Source organism: Vespa crabro, chromosome 3, assembly GCF_910589235.1.
Source record: "Vespa crabro chromosome 3, iyVesCrab1.2, whole genome shotgun sequence".
Lineage (NCBI taxonomy): Eukaryota > Metazoa > Arthropoda > Insecta > Hymenoptera > Vespidae > Vespa > Vespa crabro.
The window spans coordinates 4,705,657-4,732,118 of record NC_060957.1 but is presented as its reverse complement, the minus strand read 5'-3'; the positions used below and the strand labels follow the sequence as shown (position 1 = coordinate 4,732,118).

At 31.6% G+C, this 26,462-nt stretch overlaps 2 protein-coding genes across 8 annotated transcripts in view; both read left to right on the top strand.

Annotated features, from left to right (window-relative positions):
• The window catches only part of LOC124423206 (rho GTPase-activating protein 21), a 29,627-nt gene extending 8,662 nt beyond the window's left edge, over positions 1-20,965 (top strand). For 3 of the 7 annotated variants that reach the window (XM_046960715.1, XM_046960717.1, XM_046960720.1), the window contains 23 exons: positions 3,803-3,964; positions 4,054-4,293; positions 4,373-4,821; positions 4,892-6,168; positions 6,312-6,398; positions 7,157-7,360; positions 7,457-7,519; positions 7,601-7,718; positions 8,099-8,206; positions 9,345-9,453; positions 9,537-9,620; positions 9,692-9,904; positions 9,992-10,345; positions 10,408-10,572; positions 10,661-11,041; positions 11,141-11,285; positions 11,537-11,661; positions 11,767-12,579; positions 12,705-12,843; positions 13,469-13,529; positions 14,864-15,177; positions 17,326-17,576; positions 17,659-20,965. In XM_046960715.1, the coding sequence (XP_046816671.1) occupies positions 3,803-3,964; positions 4,054-4,293; positions 4,373-4,821; positions 4,892-6,168; positions 6,312-6,398; positions 7,157-7,360; positions 7,457-7,519; positions 7,601-7,718; positions 8,099-8,206; positions 9,345-9,453; positions 9,537-9,620; positions 9,692-9,904; positions 9,992-10,345; positions 10,408-10,572; positions 10,661-11,041; positions 11,141-11,285; positions 11,537-11,661; positions 11,767-12,579; positions 12,705-12,843; positions 13,469-13,529; positions 14,864-15,177; positions 17,326-17,576; positions 17,659-18,633 (6,837 nt within the window). In that variant the 3' untranslated portion in view covers positions 18,634-20,965. Of the gene's footprint in view, positions 1-3,802; positions 3,965-4,053; positions 4,294-4,372; positions 4,822-4,891; positions 6,169-6,311; positions 6,399-7,156; positions 7,361-7,456; positions 7,520-7,600; positions 7,719-8,098; positions 8,207-9,344; positions 9,454-9,536; positions 9,621-9,691; positions 9,905-9,991; positions 10,346-10,407; positions 10,573-10,660; positions 11,042-11,140; positions 11,286-11,536; positions 11,662-11,766; positions 12,580-12,704; positions 12,844-13,468; positions 13,530-14,863; positions 15,178-17,325; positions 17,577-17,658 lie in introns of those variants that run through there. The other 4 variants (XM_046960718.1, XM_046960719.1, XM_046960721.1 and 1 more) reach the window with 4 other exon arrangements.
• A 155-nt stretch (positions 20,966-21,120) lies between these two features.
• Positions 21,121-26,283, top strand: LOC124423209 (mutS protein homolog 4-like). The gene is made up of 15 exons (XM_046960730.1): positions 21,121-21,753; positions 22,116-22,264; positions 22,336-22,529; positions 22,610-22,731; positions 22,806-23,023; positions 23,110-23,304; positions 23,385-23,571; positions 23,665-23,804; positions 23,875-23,978; positions 24,094-24,313; positions 24,429-24,530; positions 24,624-24,737; positions 24,812-25,020; positions 25,102-25,294; positions 25,377-26,283. Exons 2-15 carry the CDS (start codon positions 22,202-22,204, stop codon positions 26,259-26,261), a joined length of 2,946 nt encoding a protein of 981 aa, XP_046816686.1. The 5' UTR covers positions 21,121-21,753; positions 22,116-22,201; the 3' UTR covers positions 26,262-26,283.
• The last annotated feature ends 179 nt before the right edge of the window (positions 26,284-26,462 follow it).

Sequence of the window (26,462 nt, the reverse complement as noted above, 5' to 3'; positions counted from 1 at the left end):
AATCTCTTACTTTTTTTTATCTTCAAATATTCTTGTACATCAAAAGTATAATCTTCAGAAATATACTGATAAATATTTATCTTTGTAGACTGAGAGACGCCATTTCTACTTTTATTCTGGTAAGTAAGAGAGAGAGAGAGAGAGAGAGAGAGAGAGAGAGAGAGAGAGAGAGGAAGAGAGAGCAGTAGAGGAAATTTAAAAATGTGTTGCGAGGGCTATAACGGTGCACTTTAAATGGAGCTCATAATTTTCGTTTACCTTAGCGCTTTTCAATGGCGGCGTTTTATATAATAAATCGGCTTTTAAAATCCATCGTCGATTTTGTAGTGAATTGTTCACGGCTGTAATGGTCGATCGATTCTCTCTCTCTCTCTCTCTCTCTCTCTCTCTCTCTCTCTCTTTCTCTCTCTCTCTCTTTCTCTCTCTTTCTCTCTCTCTCTCTCTCGACACGACCCACTTTCCTCGGCACGTTAACTATATCCCCAATTCGATCTCCTTGCCGTTTGTCAGACACAAATGTGTTTATTGACACTCCCGCTCATAGGATCTGTTTTCCATATAAACACATTCGATTTGCTTTGAAAGTATCCAAGAACAGCGTGGATTGTATACAGAGCGTCGTTAAGGAGACGCAAAAATATCTTTTTAATAGCAAACGTTCTTAAATATAACCTGATGCCTTGTACGAAAAGAGAAAGCAGTTCAAAGTTCGTGTTTCGCACATATTTATAATATTTTTCGGTAACTACAACTCTTCGATAATTTTATTTATTTGCTTATATCAAATGTTCGATAATTTTATTTATTTGTTCATATTAAATCAATCTAAAGCCTCGCTAACATCGTCCACGAACAAAGCATAAAACGCTTCCTTTACAATACAAGCGATGATAGTTACCATAAAGCTCACTCAATCTAAGAAAACAAAGAACAATGATATTCATAAAAGCAGGTTCTGCATAGTGAAAAATAATAAGAAAAAAATACTTGATTATGATTTATCTCTATTTTAAATAGGGGTATACTATTTTAATAGATGGCATACTTCGAAAAAATTTATTTCTTGAAAAAGTCTGAAATGATTACTTCAATGTTAGAAATATAATAGTAGCACTTTTAGCAAATTATTACTTTTATTTGAATTCTTAGAAACAGTTTCTGACCAAGTATCGTCATGCTCTTAGGGAAGTTGTTACCTACTTAACCATCCTTCGTCTTCTTTCATTCGCTTTTTTTCCTAATCAGGAAGTCAAAACTTTCGCATTATGTACCCGAAAGTGTGTTTGCGTATTCCAGTAAAACCGGTGCTATTTTGTTTCCCGCATGTGGTATACGACGCGTGACGGCTTCGCTCGGCTGAAACGTAGAGCGTCACAATGAAACAGACGGACCAGCACCACCGGTACAATGCTAATGGTGTCACGGTGACCGTATGCTAACGCTTATATCCAACGGGGGATCACGAATTGTGCAAACGGGACACGTTGTTGATCACGACGTGTCTTTTGATGGCTCTCTCAGTCGCTTCTTCCTTCATTCCTGATTTGCGATGATGAAAAGGAACGTCATATTGACGTGTTACATGCTCAATGTTCTACGATTTACGAATACATTGATTTTGTTTGTGAAGGTAATTAAATGTCGCTGGGGAAAGCCTCCCAGTTCATGGACTTATGTTTCTTTGGTTTTAATTTATAATACCGTTCTTATTTATGCTACGCATGTTTTGTTCTAAATGAATTAACGTATGCTGCTCACACCGCCATTGTGACTCCCCGACGTCTACTTATGTCCGTACGTACGTACGTACGGACGGACGAACGAACGGACGGACATATGTACGTAGGTACGTTCGTTGAGATTATTTTTGGTATGCAGTCTAACGAAATCGGGCGAAAGCCATCGTTCTCTTAACGAAATGATATGTGTGTTGGTACTTCAGTGCATTAGCTGTGTCTACGTGATACGTATTAGATAACACGGAAAACCACTGTACACGTTGGTGAACCACGGCAGACGTTTGTGGTTCGACGTGAGTAGTCAGATCTAGTGCAGTTCGATCAATTTTTTAAGCAAGCAATTGGGCTATCAGTATGACAATATGATAAAAAATATTATTGAAATGATTAACATAGACTTGGTATGTCGATGTATTGAGTTGATTCATAAATAAGTGCCTTTATAAAGAAAAAGTTTATTACAATTTAACGATAGTTATTTATACCGTTTTAATCATTTCGATATATAGAAAGTTGGTCGAAGTTTTATAAATGATCTTTTGTAAGATAATTGGATGAAAGTACATTATGCTAGTTTCATGAATGCAGATTTTTGAACGACTTAAAAAATGATTTATGATCTTCTGTCTGCTGTTTTGTCAAAATGAAGGTGGGCGTTTAAAGGAACTGGCATTTACGCGATGATGTAATAGTTCATCGTTAAGACAAGTACTTAGGAAAAACTAGGAAAGTAAAAACATACATTTAATTATTGTGATAAAAATATCTATGGTTTATACGGTCTTCTTTGCTAATTTTTATTTTAGATAAGAACATTTTCAAATATTTTTTCTATCTAGTATATTTGTTTGAATGGAAAGCAATTTTTGTGGTGGTATCATTATTGATGTTGCAAAATTTAGTGCAAATTGATTAATGAATTTCTTCTTCTCTTGTTGATCAGACTAGGTTTTCCACTTTCTAAAAATGAAAAATTTCGTTTCGTTAGTGGTTCCATGGAAATTCATTGGCTTAACTATTTCGAATCAGTAGTACTATTTTGTTTCCTGGAAAGTTGCCACCTTTTATTCAAACTCCGTCAGCAAAGCATCTTCCTCTCTTTTACCTATATATTTTATGTGACTCGAGATTCTTGGCAAGTTTTCCTAGTCTTATCTCTTGTTCAATCTTTCACTTAAAAATCCTACAATTAACGTTTACACGGAACTTTGTGATGTGTATTTGAATAATCCCATGTTATCTTTCAAGAAATTTTAGCCAACAAAGTTGATATTAAAAAATAGTAAACGGTTAAGTTTAAGTTTAAGAGATTGGAATAGAGTGATTTGATAAAAGGTTCATATTTAATTTTTACCTTTTATAAAATCATTTACATATTTTCATGTACCGTTCATGATTATAAAAGTCTAGCGATTTTGAAAAAATGCCATAAATTCTTGACTTCATTACAATTACTAAAATATACATGCTTTGAATACCAGTAAACATCTTTCAACGTAAACTTACATATTTTTGGCACGCTCGAAATATTCTTACTAAAAACAAGAATTATCTATTTGAGTTAATCATACTCATTAAAATTTTTGCTGAACGAAAATTTAATTTATGTATGCTACTCTTTTTCTCTTATCGTTGTACCGAAAATAATTTTTTTAAGTGGAGGGAATGCGGATCTCCTCTCTCATCTTTAGAACGACGATTCATAATATATTGATAAATCACATAACGAGAGTTAACCTAGCCAATGAAGCAGACAATTAAGGTCATTTCTGTGCGAGTAACATGCACTTACTACTGCGATTACCTAATGACCTCGTACTTCACGCAGACATTATGCGTTCTGCATATAATACAAGTGATAATATGCACTTACGTGGATATCAATGATAAAAAACACATCTGGTGTATTTAATTTCGTCTTTGAAGCTGTTGATTGACGTATCAACAAAGTCAACAAGTCAATTGAAACGTATAAGAAAAACAAAATAGAAAAATGAAAAAAAAAATATCATAATAATGTATCAAATTTTCTATATATTCGTAAAATTCATAAATGATTTTAGGTGCGACATACTTCACCACCGCCACCAGCACCAACATCTGCAGCTACTCGAAAGGAGAGTTCGTCACTTCGTGGTCCTCGAACTCTCCTTCTTAAACGTAGCGAAAATGGCTTCGGATTCACTCTCCGACATTTTATCGTTTATCCGCCCGAGTCCTGTTGCGTAAGTATAACTGGAAAAAAAAATTTAAAAAGCTAGTACACTTGTTCATAAATATAGAATTTATAAAGTTTCCGAATGGTATTCTACAGATGTTGCCAGGACACGAGCGGACAAGGATCGATGAGCCTATGGACACGATCTTTGTAAAGCAGGTGCGAGTCAATTCGCCAGCAGCAGAAGCAGGTCTTCGTACGGGTGATCGGGTAGTTTCCGTTGATGGAATACCAACACGAGGTGAACAATACGCCAGTGTAGTGCAACGTATTCAACAAGCGGGTCCTTGGTTGCGACTACTCGTTGTTTCAAAAGAAGACGATATCTTGCAACGGGTGCGAATTTTCTTCAATTCCATGACGATAAATAATTTATAATCTATGATAAAAATAATCTATAATAAATTTTTAATAGTACTTTGGTGAAACGGCACACAATCCTGAGACGAATCAACGTCCACGATTACGTTCTCCAGAGAGGATTTCTCAGAAGCAAAGAAGATCTATCAGCATGATCCCAGGATCTTCGCCGAAAACAACGAGGCAATCATGGATTTGCTCGCTTCCAGATTCAGAGAATCAGAATACGACTTGTAGAGAAAGCGAAGAGGCTGTTTACAAAGAACAACAAGGCAACAAGATGTCACCGTCTATACCAGTTATCACGGCGCAGCAAAGAAGATTCCTGCAAGAAACGAATGTTCCTTGCGAACCTATTGAGGATAGAATGCAATCAAGAAAACTACAGCAACAACAACAAGCTAGAGAAGCCATGGAATCGCCTCTCCAATCGTACAGCCGCCCCTCACCGGATCAGAGGTTCGATTTGTATGATAGAACGCGTCCCGAATCGATTTACTCTAGGTTTGTACTTTGTAATTCTCTATTCTTATCTATTAAACTAACATAGTTTACAGTTAATGTTTTATTTTAGACCGAGTAACGAACAAATTTACGATCGAATTAAAGATCCTATTTATGAACGCGTTAGATCAGGTGAATCAGGCCAATTTGAGAAAGAACAACAACAGCTAACTATGTTACGTTATCCTATGTCCCGCGCGGAACCACAAGTTCCTATTTACCGTCCTGGCAGACGAGTGATAACGAGACGAGCGAGTGAAGGTAGTGGAGGGACTGGACAAACAAATGAATCAGAAGTTCCGAGTTATGGAAGTATAGACGCTCTTAGATTAAACGATCCAAGTTTAAGGTTGAGCATGGATTCTCGAAGAGACTCCTCACCAGTCAGTAAGGGTAGTTTGTCCTCGTTTGATTCTAATTCGACCGTTACTGGAAACGAGTGCTCCGATGACTCTGTAATCATGAACAGATTACGTAAGAGTTTCGAACAAAAGGAAGAATTTTTACGCAGACCGAGTCATCCAATCGGATGGAATATCGCCGAGGATGCGTCAAGATTGCAACAAGGTGGTAACAATTCGGCTGTTATTCAAAGAGAATTTTACGCGAGACCGCAAAAACTTCAAAGGCAAATTTGGCCGCCTAATGAGCAACAACAAAGGCAACAATCGCCTACGAGAAGAGTGGAAAATAAAAGTAATGGTAAATTGTCATTAACGAAACCGTCGAATCAAAACGTCCAAAGAGTGAAGACGGATCTTGATTCTGAATCGGATTATACTAATACGCGAAGCGATCAGAATGATGATCGATCGAATCTTATTGACAGTCAACGTAGCATCAGAGATAGATTTTATTCCAGTCTTTATGAGAGCCAATTAGGCAAAGAGAATCATTTCGTTTATCTACCAACTAAAACTAACGATCAGGATAGATATAAAAACACCAATAAATCTGTTTTCGTTAGCACCTTATCGAGAATTCATGAAAATACGTCGAACTTAGCAACGAATCAGCAACAACCTCAAGATTCTCGGAATGAATCACTTTCTGTGCCATCTTCGCCAGGCCCAGATAAAAAAAATAATGACAAATTCCTGGTACCCCCGCAGGGACTACAAATTGTTTCTAGACGAGCAAAACAATTCGAGTCTGGTCGACTTCTTAGCGATGATGAAGAGCCAACCAGCGATCGAACTAATTTGTACAAAAGCGAGCTGTCTAGGTTGTCTAATAAACGAAGTGTACCAAATGTTGCTGTCATGAAGAGAGAGTTCGAGTCGAAAGCAGAATCACAAGAACCAAGAAGAATGCCTAGTAATAGAGAGAGCAGGTCGTTAGATTCCGGTGAGTATTATATATCATTCTGAATGAATTAATGAATGACAACATGAATTGTTACTTCATTTACTTATTTATTTATCCGTTTATACGTGAATCTGATTCGACATATTACTATACAAGTAGTATATATAAATATTATGGCTTAGGAAGGGGATTGTCCGGAAACAGAATATTTCCTATAGGCAGCAAGTACATCCATTGTGAACCCCCTGCCAACTATAAAGAAGTTCAAGGTAGAATAAGACAAGCGGTTGAACCAATCAATCATTTTATTCATATTTTTTTTATTTATTTATTTTTTTTTTTAATTTTATTTATGATGGTGATCAAAATGCATTTTGATTAAACGTTGTCCATATTGTTTCAATGTTTAGTGTATACTAAGGAAAGTGAAAATTGATAATTCATTAAATACATTGTCTTAAATGATCATCAGACATTTATGGCTGTTATTATTAAAATAGAGAGGTCAATTACTTTGGAAAAAAAAGATATTTGATATTTGTTCTTTGCTATATGTTTTTTTTTTTTGCAAATTTTATTTCAGTAAAGTCATTCATCATAATAAACGTGAGTGATATTGTAGAAATAAAGTGTGCCATTATTAGTATGTGTGAATGCATGAGTAAAGATAAAATAAGCTTAAAGAAAATAAATAAGAGAGTCAATCAGCTTTTATTCGTGTAACAAGCATTACTATTACAGGTATACGTCGCTTTTTTATTTTTATTCAAGGTGTAAATCATAAAAATGTAAATTGTAAAAATGTTTATCGTTAGCAATGTTAATTAAAAATTTTACTTTAAGATATGGTCAAGGCTTAGAGTATAGCATGAAAAATTCTGATTTCTGATTCTGAAAGTTTGTATGTATTGTTCAACAAATTTAATGTAACTAAATTTCCTCCTCAAAGATTGAATAACTTGTATCTGTTATTAATGTTATAAATGATGAGAAATCATTTGTTCAATCATTTGATCTACTTTTACAGAAATACCAACGATGGAAATAGAAGCAGTTCATCTTAGGGCACGTAGTAATAGTGCAGAATCTTGGGAAACTGTAAACGGATCGCGTGGAAATATAAGACATACATGGCAAACAGAGCAAGAAGAGGAGAAAGACATTAGAAATGATAATAATAATGGTGATAGTAAAAACCAAAGCTATGCACAGTCTACTAGAAGTCAACTTGGTTAGTTAATTAACTTTCTTTACTTTCATATGTTTTTTGTATATCAATTATTTAAACTTATTCAATGAATGTAAATATACTTTTATTTTATCATAGCTTCTTGCGATGAAACATCAAACAATGGAGTAATCCTTAGACGACAGAAAAACGCACAATTAAGTGAGTATTTTTATTGTATATGTTAATAAAATGATGAATTGAAAAAAAAACGAAGTGCGTAACAATAATATTATATTATAGGTGATGAAGAGCGCGCTACGAGAAGAGTTTCCTACCTGAAAGCTACGTGGGGTGAACGAATGCACGTTGATAGCGATTTAGATCTTAGTGACACTGAACCTGTTCACGTTCTTAGAAGGTAAATATTTGTTTTGTTTTTAATTTTTTGATTTTAAGTTCTATAAAGAATCTAACAAAAAGGAAGTAAAAAATGTATAATATTTAATTGATTTAATTAATTAGTATAAGTCAATTAATATTTGATAAAACTAGGTGGACTCAAAATCTGGCTTATGTCACAACTTATCATCTTATTTATCCATTTTTGTATTTTTGCGAACATGCTTCGATAAGCACATTTCATCCTCCGAATCATTGTATACAGCTGAAATATGGTGCATGAAATTTACCGACACGAAAACCATTGTTCCTTTGGTGATGCTGTGTCAGGCAATTATATTTTCTTTAATTTCTCTTCGTGTAAGTACGTTTGAGTTTCAGTTATGTTCATATTTCCAGTGCACATAGACGATGGAGACCACCGTCATTTACAAGTGACATAGCACCGTTAAGACGAATCTTTGAGGATATGACGCAGTCTGCAAATCTTCATCGACATTCTCTTCGGTGAGGATGTAATCTTTTGTAGAAAGCCTTAAAGAAAGCATCATATCTTTATTTTCTATTTTTCTGTTTTATTTTTGAGGCTATTTATGATTTATTTTCGTTGATTATGTATCAAACTAATAAACGAAACAATTTCATTATAATTTTTACTTTTGTAAATACATTCGATATTTCTTTTAATAATAAACAAATCTGTTTTCAGAATAGTTCTATGCAAGTAAAATGATTCTTTGTTTTTTTTTATTCACAAATTATGATTGCTTTTAACTCTTTTCTTCCATTTTATTTAACTGTAATCTTTTTTTTATCAGTACTCAGGGAAAACAACGACTATGTTTAGAAAGCTTTGAAAAAATCTATAATAAAACGATACTTTTTTTTTGATTTCGCGAAAATATTCGTTGTAATCCTTGGTTCTTTAGTAGAAATGAGCACAGCATTACCATTCTCCTTGAATAGTTTGGTCATGTCTATTCGTGAACTTTGTTTTGTTACAGATCATTATATGTGTACAATGTCTTTTGTAAATCAATGTCTAGAATATTTGCTTTATGTAGGACATCTATACTTCAAGGTGACTCAAGAGGACTAACATTATTGTATCCAGATCAAATGGCTTTTTTATGTAATAACTTTATGTTTGAGTTATTGTATATGTGAGTAATAAAACATTAATCACATAATATTTACAGCTTAAAATTCTGAATGTAACAGAATATATAAATAGATTGGATGATTGCAGAATAAAAACTGTGAATTAATATAAGGTGATTGTTTCCAGTGATGTTATTTATATAATAGACATATATGTATGTGGGCAAAGCTTTTGTATTATCAATCGTGAATGTGCAAAAATTGCAAGGATTTTATAATGTGCAAGTGTTTTATTGTATATATTTAATAACAAATGCTGTATATATGTACAAATGATATTGTATCTAATTTGAATTTTCAAGAAAGATCTAATGACACATTTTATTGAATGATCTTATTCAATCGATTCGTTCTTGTAAATAAAAATGTTTCACTTATGTATATTTTCAGTGACTACACAACATAACACTTTACATATTGATTGTCTATAGTTTATAAAAGTTCAAATGAATTGAAATGTGATATATATTTTTAATTATTTCAGTAACAGTATCATAAGTACTACGGATAGTGGCAACGAAGCTCCGAAGGAGGTTGAACCTATTGAACGAGAAGGCACACTTCACATCAAGTTCACAGTGCTCGATGGCAAGGTAAATGAAAATTTATTACTATTTTATTTAACAATAAATCTAACAACTTATCGAATATATATTTCTTTATTTGTATATCGCAGCGATCTTCTGATCGTTCCTGGAAGCAAATTTGGGGTGTTCTTCGAGGTCCAATTTTATTTTTTTATAAGGATCGTCACAGTCAGGTAGTTAGAAAACTTGATTTAATCGTAACAAATAATACTTAAATACTCTAATTATTTTTATTATTTTACAGAGCCCTTCATCGGTTAACGATACTGAAGGTACTGTACAAAATATTGATGTAAGGTGTTCATTGGTGGATATTGCTGAGGATTATACTAAACGAAAACATGTATTACGAGTGGTGAATCCTACAGCAGAAGTGCTTTTACAAACAGAAGATGCAGCTTCGATGGCTCTTTGGCTAAGATCACTTCATAAATATGCTGCTACTGAAAAGCCATTGGTAAATTTATTTGTTAATATCTTGCAATTCTCGGAAGAAAGTATAGCATTTACGCGTATTAATATTTGTTAATATAACAATTCGTAGGATATTACCTCTAGTACTTTGAAACAACAAGCAGTACCACAAACTCCCGGACCAACAACACCCAGTGTTGCCTCTGTTCAAAATGCTAATCAAAGGCTGAGTCCCTTACCCAGTCACAAAGGTATCAAGAAGTTAACATCTTTCAGAAATAGATCACCGACTGGGCAATCGCCAGTAAATAAAACAAGAAAGCCAAGTCAAATTGTGGAACCTCTTTCATCTCCAAAAACCAAAACTTGGAAGGGTAGAGTAGCTAAACAATTTAGAAGAATGCATGGTTCACCATCATCACCTACTGCACAATTGCCACCTGAAGGAGCTACATTTAAAGTGCCACTTGAACTTTGTCCATCGGTAAGAATATTTGTTTATAGCCAAATAAAATTTCATTAAATTTAATTATTCTTTCGTTACAGTCTTCCTTTTCGGAATTTGTACCTCTTATAGTTGAAATGTGTACTAGTATAGTTGAGGCACGTGGTCTTGAAGTTGTTGGAATATACAGAGTGCCAGGAAATACTGCTGCCATTTCTCAGCTTACTGAGAGTGTAAATAAAGGATTTGAAAACATTAATCTTCAGGTACGTGTCTTAATATTGCAATTTAGAATATAATACGAAGACAAATTAAATCGTTATATGTTGGTTAATTGCTAATTGTTTTTAATAGGACCCCAGATGGAGCGATGTGAATGTGATATCTTCTTTACTCAAGTCTTTCTTTCGACATTTACCAGATTCACTATTAACTGCAGAATTATATCCCATGTTCATTGACGCGGATAAGATTGAAGATCCTCAAAGGAGAATGGCAACTATAAGGAAATTATTAAGAGATCTTCCAGAACATCATTTTGAAACACTCAAATACTTAATGTTACACTTGAAGAAAATTGTAGAACACAGTGAAGTTAATAAGATGGAAGCTAAAAATTTAGCTATTGTTTTTGGACCTACATTGGTACGCGCGAGTGGTTCAAGGGATAATATGGTTACGATGGTCACTGATATGTCTCACCAATGTAAAATAGTCGAAAGCTTATTAAATAATGTGAGTATGAAGTATTCAATTATTTTCGAATTAATCGAATACGATCTTTCTTAATAGAAATTTGCGATAAATGTATAAATATTTAATTATGATTTTTAGGTTGATTGGTTTTTCTCAGACGAAGACCTTGATGATTTAAGTAGACTTAGTGTAAATTTAAGTCTCCCAGCTGATGGTTGTGAGGTTGAACCAACATCTAATACAAATCATAATCTTCTTTTAAACAATATACAAAAAGTCGAAGGTATATTAATGGATTAACGATCTTTTCATCGAACAAAATATTTTGATTAGTCTTAATAGTACGATAATTAAATATGTATACATTTTTATTGCTCATTTTTATTATTTAAATTCTTTTTATGTAAAATATTATAAAATAATTTATAAATTACACAATTATTATTTTTTGCTAATTGCAATGCTTTTATTTATTTTTCTTTGTTTGATGTGCTATTATTTATTTTGCTTGCTTTTTTTATTTTGATAAAACAGGCATGCGTGAAATGGTATCAGCAAAGGACATTGTATCTTCAATCATATCTGCAGCTAATCGGAAAATTCAAAGAAGACGAAAAGGCCAGGACGAAGCAGAAAATGAAGAACACGATGAAGAAAAGGTTCATATTATATATGTATATGTTATATGTAGAATATTGTTTTAATTTATAATTCCTTCAATTTGTATTGATACATATAATTATATTTATTAATTAATTAAACAGGTTAAAATGAAGCACGAATCGGACAGTTCACCGACGATTCGACAAAGCATGGCACTTAATGAACGTCAATGTTCTGTCAGTGAAATAGTATTGATGCATGAAAACAAAAGTCACCTCAATCATTCTAGTAATTCTTCCGAGCCGACTGATCGATCTTCAGCAACAAATAATAATAGTCCAGTAAGTGCTTCATCCTCTAGTCGATCCAAATATTCGAATCAACTTGTGCCTGCTATTTCTTCGAGTTCCGAATCTTCGAGACCTTTAAGCGAGGCTGGTTTGAATTGTATGGATACAAACTCGATGACATCAAATGCATCCAATGAGACTAAACAGAGTAACGATGAGGTAGCTATAAGAACGTATGCCGGACTGAGTGCAACAACACAAGAAAGAATACGAAGGTTTGAACAGGAGACAAAGGCTATGTTGCAGAGAGATCAGCATCGCCAGAGACGCGAAGCAGAGAAGAGAGAAGAGGAAAGACGAAAAATAGAAAAGGAATGGCAAATGGCAAAACGAGAAATGGAAAATGACGATCTCTTAGATACTATAGTAGACAGTACGGTGATTCCTAATTTTCTATCCGAACGTCTCTCCAATATGAATCAGAGGTTGGCAGAAAAATCATTAGCGGATCTCCCCGAAAAACATGTTCGATCAAGATCAACAACGAGAATTACTCCGTTATCAATAGCTGTACAACAACAACCTACGGCGCGACAGAAAGCACAAGCTACTAATCAACTTACTAATGTATTAGGCGAGAAGATAAATAATGGTGTTATCAAAAAGTTTAAAACAGATAAAGAGGTGAGGCCAATGCATTCTCTTCCATTGTTCCGTTTAGTTTCATATATATGTTACATGTAGTAAAATAATTAACGGATATTGTGGAAATCTATTTTTTTCTTCTTTTTTTATCTTTATTTTTTTAGCCGTCTTTAGAATCTATTTGCCTACCGCCTATTCGTTACGGCAGCTTGGATTCGTTGCATGAAGTACACACGCTTCCTCATTCTTCACCCTCGCCATCTCAACAACGGAGAGGACTTTCTGGAGATATCTCGGATGATGGTTAGTATTAAATTGTCTGTTTATTTGTTTTTTTTTCTTACAACTTTGTTCGATTTATCGCGGATCTGGTTTTCCTTTAGCGTGTTTGATTTTTGGCACTACATTTAATCAGAATATCCTAAATCTATCTAATGTGCACACCTGTAAGTTCCAAGACTTTTTAGCAATGTAAACATACACATTTATAATATATAATAATATATTAAAATAAGGTTCTAGATTGATGACAAAAGTGAAGTATAATAATAAAGTGATAATATGTTTATAAATTTTTAATAATCTCAACTGAAAGTATTATAAAATCTTGTTAAATATGCGTCACAATATAATTGACGAACTGTGAGGAATGTAGTTTTACGTAAGGATTATATTATAAGGCAGGAAATTCGATATTAGAAAATTATCCCGTGTATTTTAATATAATAGAACTGTTACATATAGTAATTTTTATTATTCTGCACAAAATTGCAAATTTTTAAAATCGTTTACTTATTATTGTTATGAATCGTAAATAAATGTGACGCAAACAATAGCTAAATGATACGCGCTTTCGTTTATCTGTCAATTTATTCTCTTTCTGTATTTTTCTCTTTGTAATCTCGCTTCTGATGGTCGGTGAGTGTAGCCGGATCATGTTTTCTACACTGGACTCAGAAGATTCTCACTATTAACAAAAAGCTTTCTAGGTACTTTTATCTCCTTCTTCACGTTCTTATAAAGCAACTTTTTTCAAGCAGACGAAAATGTATATCTAAGTTTTTGATCTCAAACACATTTATTTCTCTTCTATTATTATTATTATTATTACTATTATTATTATTATTATTATTATTATTATTATTATTATTATTATTATTATTATTATTATTATTTTCTAATAATTATTCAGTTACAGTAACGCGAATTAGAAATCGCTTTGTTACAGCAATGTTACGATACGTAGCATGTCATCGAAGCATGGTGTTACAGATTTTTTCCTACAACTTTTTTACTCATAATTTTACATAACGTACAAAGATGATTCTACGATCGACTCGTTAATAAATAGAATAAAACGTCTGGGGATAATTTTTTTTATTAGAAATAATCACGCACATGCAAATATTCTCGGTTTGATAAGAGCGTGGCAAATTTAATACAATAATTCAATTTGTATTTAACATTTGCAGTCATAATAATCGCGCTACAATATTTTATTAAAAAAAACAAATATATATATGATAGAGTTTATATAATATGGAATATAACTAATAGTTTATTTATCAAATTACGTATAATCGTAGAGACAGAGGAGTCATAGATTACTTCGTTTGATTCTGCGTATAGTACGCACTAACAAAAATTCACATTATCTGGTTTATAGATTAGTATATAAACGTGCATGCAGGTCTAGAAATATTACTTTAAATCAATATTCGTCGATAAGACAAATAAATTATATATATATATGTATATATATATATATATATATATATAGATACATAGATATTTCGAAATTTCAAAATCGTTAAACATGTTGTACGCTTTTCGAAGCAACAAGCATCAAAGTACATCGTTTGCTGCCTGCTTGCTTGTTTGCCTGGCTGCTTACACGCCTGTGCTCTTATTTTGTCAAATTCCTGCCTTTTCTGCCTATTCGCCTCAGTCTACGATCTATTATCAGATTATTATACGCTCAAAAAATAAACGTGATTATTGAAATCAGAAGATTTAATCTTTCAAATTCTGTCGATAATGAGTAGAAGAGACAATAAACAAGTTGGAGAGAATACATCTCCGATTTCGATGATCTTATTTTGCGTGAAGAGGCGATTAAAAATTAAAAATAAAAAGTAAACAAAAACAAAATATCGGCTTGACTCGGACCGAGGCGGAAGGGTTTAACTGCAGAAAAAAAAAGATATAGAAAGAAGACGAGAGATAGATTTATCGCGCCTCGCGATTCCATTCCTTCAGCAGCCATTCCTTCTTCGCACTCGGTTCCGATTATGACAAATCCGAATACGTTGAACGTATGTAGGCATACAGCAAGTCCGGGTTTTTGGTGCTACATATCGTCCCACCTACACGGTACCACAGGGTCCAGTGGCACCACCGCGAAGACATCGGCCTCATCATCGGCTGATCCAGCATCAACAGGCGTTAACAGTACCAGATCAGCAAACAGATCATCAATCTCAGCAACAACAGCAGCACCAACAGTGCCAACAACAAACTCAAGAGCAACGAGCGAAGCAACCCAGTCCTACCTACCACGACACCTTTCAGAGGTGCCAAGAGGGTCAGGCTCAGGGTCCGGTGCGCCCTCCAAGACTTTAAACAAATTTCTCCGAGGTAAATCCATCAGAGGACCACCGCAGAGCATCGTCGGTGTCCAAGGAGCTGCTGCTGACAGTTGCCTCATTCGAATGGCTTTTATCTTTTCTTCTTTTTCTCTTTCTTCTTCTTCTTCTTTTTCTTCTTCTTCTTCTTCTTTTTCTTTTTCTTCTTCTTCCTTTTCTTTTGTTATATTATTTTTCTTCTTATCATTATTGTTTTTTTCCATCTTTTATCCGTTGCTACACAATACACAAGCAAATTCTACCTTTTCTTTAAACTTTCATCCGCTTAAACCCCTCTTTCTTTCCGCCTCTCCTACTCTACCTTCCACCCTCTCTTACTCTTTCCTTTCTTTCTTTTTGTATTTCTTACAAAAGTTTTTTACGAAGTATCAATTTCTTCGGACTTCGAATTCTATACGACTTTTTTATCCTCCAATTTCTTTTTTCACGTGGATGTGCGCGACGTGTATGTGTGTGTTCTCGCACTTTGTGTCGTTAGTAGCGATGAAGGATATGTGTGGAAACTAAAATACCAAAAAGAAAAGAAAAGTAAGAAAATAATATTACAGCGTTTTCATGAAACGCGCGATCGAGATCATTATGCAAAGATCGTTGTCGTGAAGTATTTTCGTGATTAGAACAAATAATTTCATCGGTTTTTACTTTTGTCTCACTTATTCGGGAGCTAATAATTATGTATGACTAAAAGAAGTACGCAGGTATGCGTTATATCGAATGCTTGTATTTAATGAAATTCGATGTAATGGTACAAATCGCTATGATTAATTATTATTGCCTGCCGTTGTTATTTATTGAGATTATGTTCTTTCTAGTCACATTTTATCATTATAAAATCATAAATTGTGGTAAAATTTTTTTTTCTATTTTTCCTCTTTCTTTCAGTATTTGTTCTATACTACGAAGTTTTTTTCTTTTTTCTTTTTTTTTTTTTTTTTTTTTTGTTAACGTTTATATCGTTTACTTTGCCTTCCTGCTGCGTTATTATCCTTTCTAAGTGCTTACATTTTTTATCATTTCACTAATGTTATTACACTTATCACTACTACTGCTACAGCTACTACTATTATTGCTATTCCTAGTGCTATTATTATTATTGTTGTTGTTTTTATTACTATTATTATTATTATATTATTATTATTATTATTATTATTATTATTATTATTATTATTATTATTATTATTATTATTATTATTATTATTGTTATTCTTATTATTATTATCATCACCATCATCTATCATCATCATCATCATCATCATCATCATCATCATCATCATCATCATCATCATCATCATCATCATCACCATCATCATCATTATTATTGTCGTTGCTATTTGTATTATTGTTAATGTTATCGTGTTATTGTTATTATTAATATTACTCACATGATTATTACGTATTTCATTTGATCAATAGCTGGGAAAGAACGTTCCTTTGCTATTAGTTTCAATATTTCTTATCGCTATCTTATGATTATATGCATTATTATTATCAATATCATTGATTATACATAACATATATAAACATACATTGAAATGTGACAAATGCATAATTAATTAAAATTCAATACCACCAGGGTTCTATATATATGTGTTAAAATTTATATTATTTACATCTCATTCGTTACATTTCAATTAATACTATGCATAAATGTGAAGCTTATTTGTATATCATTAGCTTCAATTGCGATGCGTCTGTAATACGTGAAGTATAATTATGATTTATAATAGTTTTTTTGTAACTAATAGTCGCTCTTGCGTTTAATGACAATACTTAGTGATAATTACTATGCGAAGATCACGAATTTTGTAAATGTTTTTGTTGCTTTCGCTACTGTTATTGTTTGTGTTACTTTTATTTTTATCATTGTTCAACGTCATATTTTTATTATGTTTACTCGGTATTACCGAAAGAATGTATTTTCACAGATAATCATTTCTAGGTACGAATAGAAGGCAATATTTCGTTTCTTTAAATAATTTGTATTTACTTATTTATTTATTTATTTATTATCATGCAGAGTTCTTATAATAATCTACATTTCACACTCTAAGATAACTAAGCGGTGCTTTGAATGTTTTTCACTAAAAACAATTATTTATGTCATATATTGATTTTTATTGGAATTAATTTTTCTTTTCAGGTAGCGATTTATTGACTAGCCTTACGACAACCTTCGATCGTAAATGGAAGTCACTCGTGAATCCATCAAGTCAAATTATTCAAACGCCTGTAGAACCTGCACCTGTCAACAATATCGAAATTTCAGATGATCAAAAAAAACAAAAGGCGGAGGATCTGTCCGAAAAGAATCAACAAACAGAAAAAGTTTACCGGGATCCTAGTCTTCATAAATCATCGATCGATAAAAATCATTTTCTTCGAGTAAAAGACGTAAGATCATATTATATATCGTGTTTTATTTATATTCAATTGACAAAGGTATTTATTAATTTTTATTTTTGTACGACCTTAGGAGGCATTAGAAAAAGATACAGATTCAACGGTTACCGAAGTACATGATACAGAAGCAATGACTACGCCGGATAACGATCGAAATGCAATCAAATTGGAAACGAAAAACGTTCTTAATCATTTGAAAGAAACTAACGCGATAACGGATTCGACTAAAAAAGAAGATGACAAAAAGAAAGAAATTATTGATATTGCTCAAATTACTGCTACAAAGGAAGGAAATGGATCGTCGACTTTTCGCAAATCTAGTGATATGGAAAATAAAACAGAAGAAAAGAAGGTTCACGATCGAGAACTCGATTCGAATTATTCAAACAAATTAGAAAAATTCGAGATATTAACAAATACCGAGGAGAGATCACGATTGAAGAGATCCGAATCATTGAATAAGAGATCGGAAAATACTTTTTCTAAATTAAAAAGATCCGAAAGTTTAAACAAGCACTCCGAAAGATTAGCTTCACCGACGAATAGTAAACTGAAGCGTTCGGAAAGTTTAAATAAACACTCCGACAGATCCGAGTCGCCTAATAGTAAGTTGAAGCGATCGGAGTCGTTGACTAAAACGGAGAAGACAGAATGTAATATCAGTAAAAGACGACAATCTGTTAGAAAGGATAGTGCTACGAAATTAAAGAGGAAAAACGGGATGCCGGAGAGATCAATCAAAAGAAGACACACGGTCGGTGGTACGAAGGACTTCGATAAAGTTCACTGGCTTGATAATAAGTTACAATCGGAGGCAGAGAGAGTTGTTAAAAATGATTACAAGCCAAAGAAAAGTCAACTGAGAACAAGTTCACCCGATCTAAGTACTAATCGCGTCAACGTAACAGATACTAGTTTTTTGATCGAAGTCAGTTTTCGTGGTCCCAGTAATGTTGTTTTTAATGTTACTAATGCACGACCACAATCCTTGCCAGACGCCAATTTAGCGTCGAAAGTTTTCAAAGTACCTCTCGAAAGTCACGTCTAGGTACTTCTATTTTATTAAAATAATACCTGCCATCGCTTTCAATTGATAATGCCACGTGTAATTAATCGCTAAACGAGCCATATCAAATTCGATATCAGACATTGATCAGATATTTTCACATAAACTCCGAATCGTCTAATAGTTATCAATTTGTTCAAAATATATTATAAATTTTTTCAAATTCATCGAATGTAGGTATGCAAAGCATATAAAAAATTACTCATCCGTGCCAAAGAATTTTGATATCAGTTTTTTAAAAAGTGATTCTTTAATCAACATTTTTTATTGCTTTTGTTCAAGGAATGAAATTAAACATTTTAATAATTTTTATAAATTCAAATTGAATTCTTGATTTTGGATTTGCACGTGTATCACTTATCGTTTGCGAATGAATGAAATGCTAATACGCTGACCAAATCATTTTATGCTATTATTGTATTATGTTATGTTATATAAATTATATTATATTATATATTATGCTATAGCTGCATTGAGTATTAATGCAGTACGCATATAATGATATTCCGTTGGTAAAGAAATTTATTTGACTTTATAAGAGAAAACAAAGAAGTAATATAATATTTCTAAGAGAGCAAGCAATAATCTTGCTTCTGGTATTTATATCGTGTCAATTATCCAACACATCATATTTGTGAATTGTGATTGAGTAAATTTTTGTATATAAAGTATATATACATACATACATATATACATATATACATATATATATATATATATATAATAAGTATATAATAAGTAATAATATATATATATATATATATATATATATATATATATATAAAATAAGCGGCCCGCACGAACGGTAGGATAGTTTTATACCGTGACGTCAATCTATCTTTAAATTTATATTTTAATAACCGATTTGCATATTTGTGAGCCTCTTGCATATATACGGTAGCGTTGAACTCGGCTTTGTTTCACAAGGTCCTTGTAAAGATATAATGTTTAGCATAAATAGCAGAATTTGTATGCATTTGTCTCTGTGTTGAAAAATTTGTACATATTACACGTACACACACGTTAAATCTATATAAGGGTAAATGATATAGTGAAAGTATGAAATTCGTAAATCTTCGAAAATATTATCTTATACTTTTCCCATTCAAAAAAATCTTGCTTTTAAAGCAAATAAAAAACTAGTTAATATTCTATATCTTCTCACATAAAAGTATACACCATGTGATAAAAATGATTACGCGTCTATCTATACACATATTATACAAATTGTTATACTATATTTTCGACGCGTATTGCATAGTTTGTAATCAAGATTATTTTAATCTACGTGCGAGACTGCTGTTATGGTATTTTATAGTCTAGTAAAGGCTTAAGTTTATATATATACCGAGAGAATAATATGGTAAACGTCTGTTCTAAAAATATATAAAGAAATCTAATTTACGAAAGAGAACTCGAAGTTCTCAATAATATACGAAGATAGGAAATGTTTTACAAATAATTTCAAGTTAATACATTTTAATCTTATGGAAATCATAAATACGCATGCTTTGGAATCAAAAAGGGAAGCTTGCAACAAGAATTTGACATCTACTGTTATATGTCTAAATCGCGTTCGCCATATAAAATCGACTATATTGCAGTTGTATTCTAAAAGACCAATGTACACAAATAATATCGCGTTCTTTAAAGTTAGTTTCATGTTAAGCTTTCACACAAACTACGTCATATATAAACACATATTTTCGAAGTGATGGTAAGATTTGTCTCTTGCCGATTTTTTTTCACTTTAAATATTCTCTTAGAGGGATTGTGTCCTTGATATACGCGCAGATCTGGCAATCACCTTGACGGTTATGTATCTCCAATAGAAAACAAACTCATTAATGCATTTTCTTAATCACATGCGAAAATTCTATCGACATTTTCGCATATGTGATTTAAGGAGACGAGTGACTGGGGACCAGAATGAGTACTCTGATTTACTCTAAAATAATTCGAGGGTTATAGAAGCAAAAATATCTACAAGTAGATTTTGAAACTTCTTAAGATCTTTATCGATTCTTGCCCTGCATTTTCGATACATCCAAGAGCAAACATGAGTCGCTCAAACTGGCCCTTGAATTCCACTTATGTGGAAGTTCATGTTGAAGTAGCACTTAGGAATCAAGTGTAAATACAAATGTAATTAAATTTCGAGGGCCGACGGTATAATATTTATTACAAAACAATAGTATTTGTGATTGTGTTATTTATTAATTATTGCTTAAGTCTGTTGTTCGCAGAACTCTGTAACGTTGGACGGATAAAGGCATTAAATTTGTAAATAAAATCTTCCTATGAGAGACACAGATATCTTTAAGTTTTACTACTCAAGTGAATTTGTTTGAAATTCAAATATTATCCCGCCAAATATGGCGATCTAATATGGTCGTCAATTGAAACGTGGATTCGTCGTATACCCAAAATAATTTCAATTTGTAATTATAATTACGCGAGTACTATATTAATTTTATATACTTATATTATTTTGGAGTGCAATAAATTGATTTGTCTGCATTGTTCGATAAAATTATTGTTAAGCAGACAAAGTAATTGTATATATACAATTACTCGCCGAAATTAAATTGATCCTTCTCGTTATTAACTATCTGTAACAGGGAGATAGATTAAAATGAATGTTATACGTAATGATGCGGCTCCGTCAAGAAGACGAGCTAGAAGTAGAAGATGGGGAAAATTAGGAGAAATAATAGCAAATGTTTTGCCAAAATATCGTATGTAAAAACTTCTTTCATTTTTGTAAATCGACCAGAAGAACGTATCATATATTAATTAATTTTTCATCGATAATTCAATAGGCTTTGATTTTGGAATTAGAAAGCCATTGATCGATTTATGCCCCTCGAATTCGAATACTTTGAAAACTACAACCTATCGCACGTTAAAAAGTGCATCCATATCGTCTTTTCTCCCAAGTTCAACTCGTAAAGGAAGTTTAGGGTAATCAAAAGTTTAATCATAATCTTTTTATATGTTTTTTTTATACAATAAGATTTCTTTATAATTATTTCACATATAGATCAAATGCCACGAGAACGCCAGGAAGCAACACTTCCACGGAATCTTGCGTAATACTTGGTAATTTAATAAAAAACTATACAACAAAGTGTGAAATATATTAATAATATATTCTACGATTTAATTTTATTTTATTTTGTATTTTACACCATATTTCTCTCTCTCTCTCTCTCTCTCTCTCTCTCTCTCATAAAAAAATAAATTATTTTAGACATATAGCCAATTCCATCCGGCGGTCAAGTTTTAAAACTAATTATAGTATATCTCTTGACAATATATAAACATAACATTCATGTACGAATAAATGCTTATGTACATATATACATAAATATATGCATACAGAGTTCTATATATACATATATAAATGTTGCCTATCGTTAGGAGTATTTAAATGTTTCAAATTTTCTGATTACACAATGTAGCAGTAACATCCGGACGTGGCGAAGCAAGAGGAGAAATCGGAATAGCTGCAATAGATATTCATCATTCGCATTTAATTCTTTGTCAAATGAGCGATTATCAGACATATATCAATACCTTAACAAAAATTTATATATTTAATCCAGTGGAAGTCAGTATGATAATAGTAGCGAATTATGAAATAATATAAGAATATATTTACAAGATATATATTAATTTTAGATTCTCATGCCAGACACTATGTGCAATGAAAGAAGAAACAGGAATAAACTGTATTGTTCTATTAAAGACAAGTTTCCTAATCTATGCATCACTCCGGTATCAAGAATTCATTTTAATGAATCTATCGGATTGGAACGTGTAAAAACTCATTGTGCGAAAGAATATTCGACGGTGGAATTATTTTTGAAACAGAAGTAAATATCGAAATTTGTCTGTAAAATATAATGAAATTAATATAATTACAAATATTTAATATCTAATATCTATATTGTAGATATTACGCATTAGCATCAGTATCAGCTTTATTGAAATACATCGAATTTATTCAACATATCGTTTACGCACCAAAATCGATCAGAATTGAGTTTCAAGGCTCACCCAATACAACTATTATAGGTGATTACAATATAAAAATCAAATATTTGTATATTCTGTATTTATATTTAATTTTTTTTTCCGTTTTATTATAGACATAGAAAGTGCACAGAGTTTAGAATTAGTTGTGTCTCAATGTGGTCAAGCAAATGCTAGCCTCTTGAGTTCTATGGATCATTGCGTTACACCAATGGGTAGAAGACTTTTAAGAGCATCTATTTTACAACCTCTTTGTGATGAGAAAATGATAATAGAACGTCAAAGTAGCATTACTGAGTTAGTATCGAATCGCTCATTATGCAATCTCGTTCAGGTAATCAATTTCTATTGGATATATTATTATTATACTCGTGGCGATAATTATAATTATTTATTATACAATCGTGCTTTTTTCTTTAGCCTTTTGTAAGAAGATTATATGGCGCGGATCGTCTTTTGAGTCTCTCTATGATGACTTCACAACACAATACTGTACAAAATGCAGAGAGAAATTTAAATTATGTGCTTCTCTTAAAAAATTCCCTTGATATTGTGCCAGAATTGCGAGAAGCACTTGAAAGTGGTCGAGCTCTATTTTTTACTAAAGTTCGAAAAGTATTATTTTTATTTAAATTTTATGATTTTAATTGGATTATTACGAACGACTTTAGATTTATTTTGGTACATATTTTCAGAATTTAGAGAATTCACAATTCGAAATAATGAAAAATAAAATTTTAGAAATAATACATCCTGATGCAAGATCTCTAGTAGGATATACATCATCGAACATGCAACGATGTTTTGCTATTAAACCAGGCATTAATGATTTATTGGATATTGCTCGACAAACATATTGCGAACTTATAAGTGATATGAAAAGTCAGTATGATCGCTTATTAAAAATACACTTTAAAGCATTTAATATCTATTCTTCCTTCGTATAACATGATATTTTTCCTAATATTTCTTCAGCTCTGGTGGAAAACTTAGCGATACAATATAAAATGAATTTATCACTGGAATGCAACTCATCTTTAGGATTTTATATTTTAGCAGAAATATCTCGACATTCGGATTTCCGACCCTCCGATTTATCATCGGAATTCGTTCAAGTAAATAAATTATATAGATGCTTAAATTCTTACGTATCATTTTTCATGTTCACATTTTATTTTTAAACAGGTACAAAAAAATAAAAACACCTATTCTATGACAACAAACAAATTATTAGTATTAAGTCATCAATGTAAAATTGCTTGCGAAGATCTTCATATAATGAGCAACACGTAAGTCTTTTTTAATAGCATGTTAAATAAAATGATTTAATATACAAATCTCTCTCTCTCTCTCTTTCTCTATGTATTATATTAGTGTAATATAAAATTAAAATGAAAATTGCAGAATTTTAAATGATTTGCTTGTAAACATTCGCGAACACATCGGCTGTCTTTATCAACTAAGTGCTGATGTTGCAGAATTAGATTTAATAATCTCTTTAGCTCATATCAGTTCATCTCCTGAATATGTACAACCAATTTTTGGACCAAGATTAGAACTTATAGATTCATTACATCCTATAATGGGAATATTCGGAACAGAACGACCTGTACCTAATGACGTGGTATAAATTTTAATATAAAATATCTCATTGTGTTAATATACTTTTATATCATTGTGTATTATCAATGATATATCAAATATATCATTGTGTTAATATAATTTTAATGATATTATAGAGAGCATCGATACCTTACAATCATCATACCATAATTGGACCTAACATGAGTGGTAAATCAATTTACTTGAAACAAATAGTTTTATTACATATTATGGCACAGGTAGTACATAGATATATAATATATAAATATAAATATAGATATATAATTATTAAATATTTTATTTATTAATTATAATTAAATCATTTTTTTTAGATTGGTTGCTACGTTCCAGCAAGAAGAGCGGAATTTAGAATTACCGATCGTATATTTTGTAGGATATGTTTTCGCGATGACATAGAATATAATGCTTCTACATTTGTTGTTGAGGTAGATAAATAATTCGATTTAAAAATCGTTATTTATGTTATATGCATAAAATGAATTAATTAAATTTTTTTCAGATGAAAGAAGCCCAATACATTCTACAATCAATTACATCTAAATCATTAGTGATCTTAGATGAGCTTTGTAGAGGTACCACCGTTGAAGAAGGTTCATCTATTACGTGGGCAATATGCGAAAAACTATTAATTACCACCGCGTTTACCTTCAGTGCGACGCATTTTCGTTATCTCACTAAATTAGCTGAAATATATTATAATGTTACGAAGTACGTTATTTTTTTCTTTTTCTTTTTTTAATTCTTTTAAAATTTATTTCTAGAAATACTAATATATTAATTAATTAACAGTCATTGTTTCAAGACTGAAACTAAATACATGGAAGGTTTAGACGAAGCTCGATTAATATATACACATAAATTAATGGTAGGTGTAACTCCTACAGATAATTATGGTATTGCATTAGCCGAAGTATCAGGTCTTCCAGTTTCTATCACTACCAAAGCTCGAGAATACGTAAAAAAAGAAGTTACAATAATAAAAGTAAGAAGATAACAATAATCAAAGTGATTTTTAATAAGAGGTTAAAATATTAATTATTGATAATTATGTTTATTACTTTTAGAGAGATGATTATTTTATGGAACCAAATTCATGGGAAAAGACATGTTATGATCGTGTTGCAGAAATGTATAAACTCATAGAAAATAACGAATTCAATCGTAAAAATATCGTCGGTCTTATACATGAACTTGATGTTTGTAACACAGACGAATTTAAAAAAATGCAACAAGAAGACAAAGATTTGTGCAAAGCTTTGGAAACTTTTGAATCAGTTCAAATGTCTAATTTAAATTGGCACAATATAGAGCTCTCCTCTACAAATCGAGAAAATGATATAACAATTTATTTCGACGTTAATACAAATGTTATGATGGAAACAAATCTGACAAAAGATACAAATATAATACAGAATTCAAATAAACAATTTAGAGATATTACTGATGAAAATCAAAAAGAAATATTAGGAGGACAATCTTGGTTCAGAAAAGATATTGATTTAAATACAATTAAACAAAATCCGAGCTATGTTACATGTTCGACACATACGTCTCCTTTTAAAATAAATGAAGCCGGTCGCAAGTTAACAACTCTGATAAATACAACTTCTAAATTATTGTATAATTCAGATGAATCACCGAAAAAGCAAACAGATTCAAGCACTTCTAAAAGAATATCCTCCTCTTTACAATTTGAAAAATCGAATAATGTCGATAAGAACAATTCCTTATCCACTCAAACTATATCAACGATGTCCCCATTAATTTCTTTCAGATGTTCACAAGTTTCTCAACTTCATAAATATTCTTTAATGGAATCGGATTTTGATCCTTCTTTGTCAAGAGCGTCTACCTTGACAGATATAGCAGAGATTAATACTTGTAAAGAACAAATAAACATTTTTAAGAACACTGAAAGTAACAAATTTGAAAAATTAGAATTTTCCTAATAAAATAAATCGTACCATTAAAATTAATAATAATAATTGAAGTAAAATTTGTATTTATTATATACGATTTCAATATAATTAAACAATATTGTAATTAAATAATACATAATTGCAGTTTATTTATTATTTAAAAGAACTAACCTATATTTAATTATCATTTTATTCATATTATGTATTTTTCTACTTTCTCTAAAGAGAACT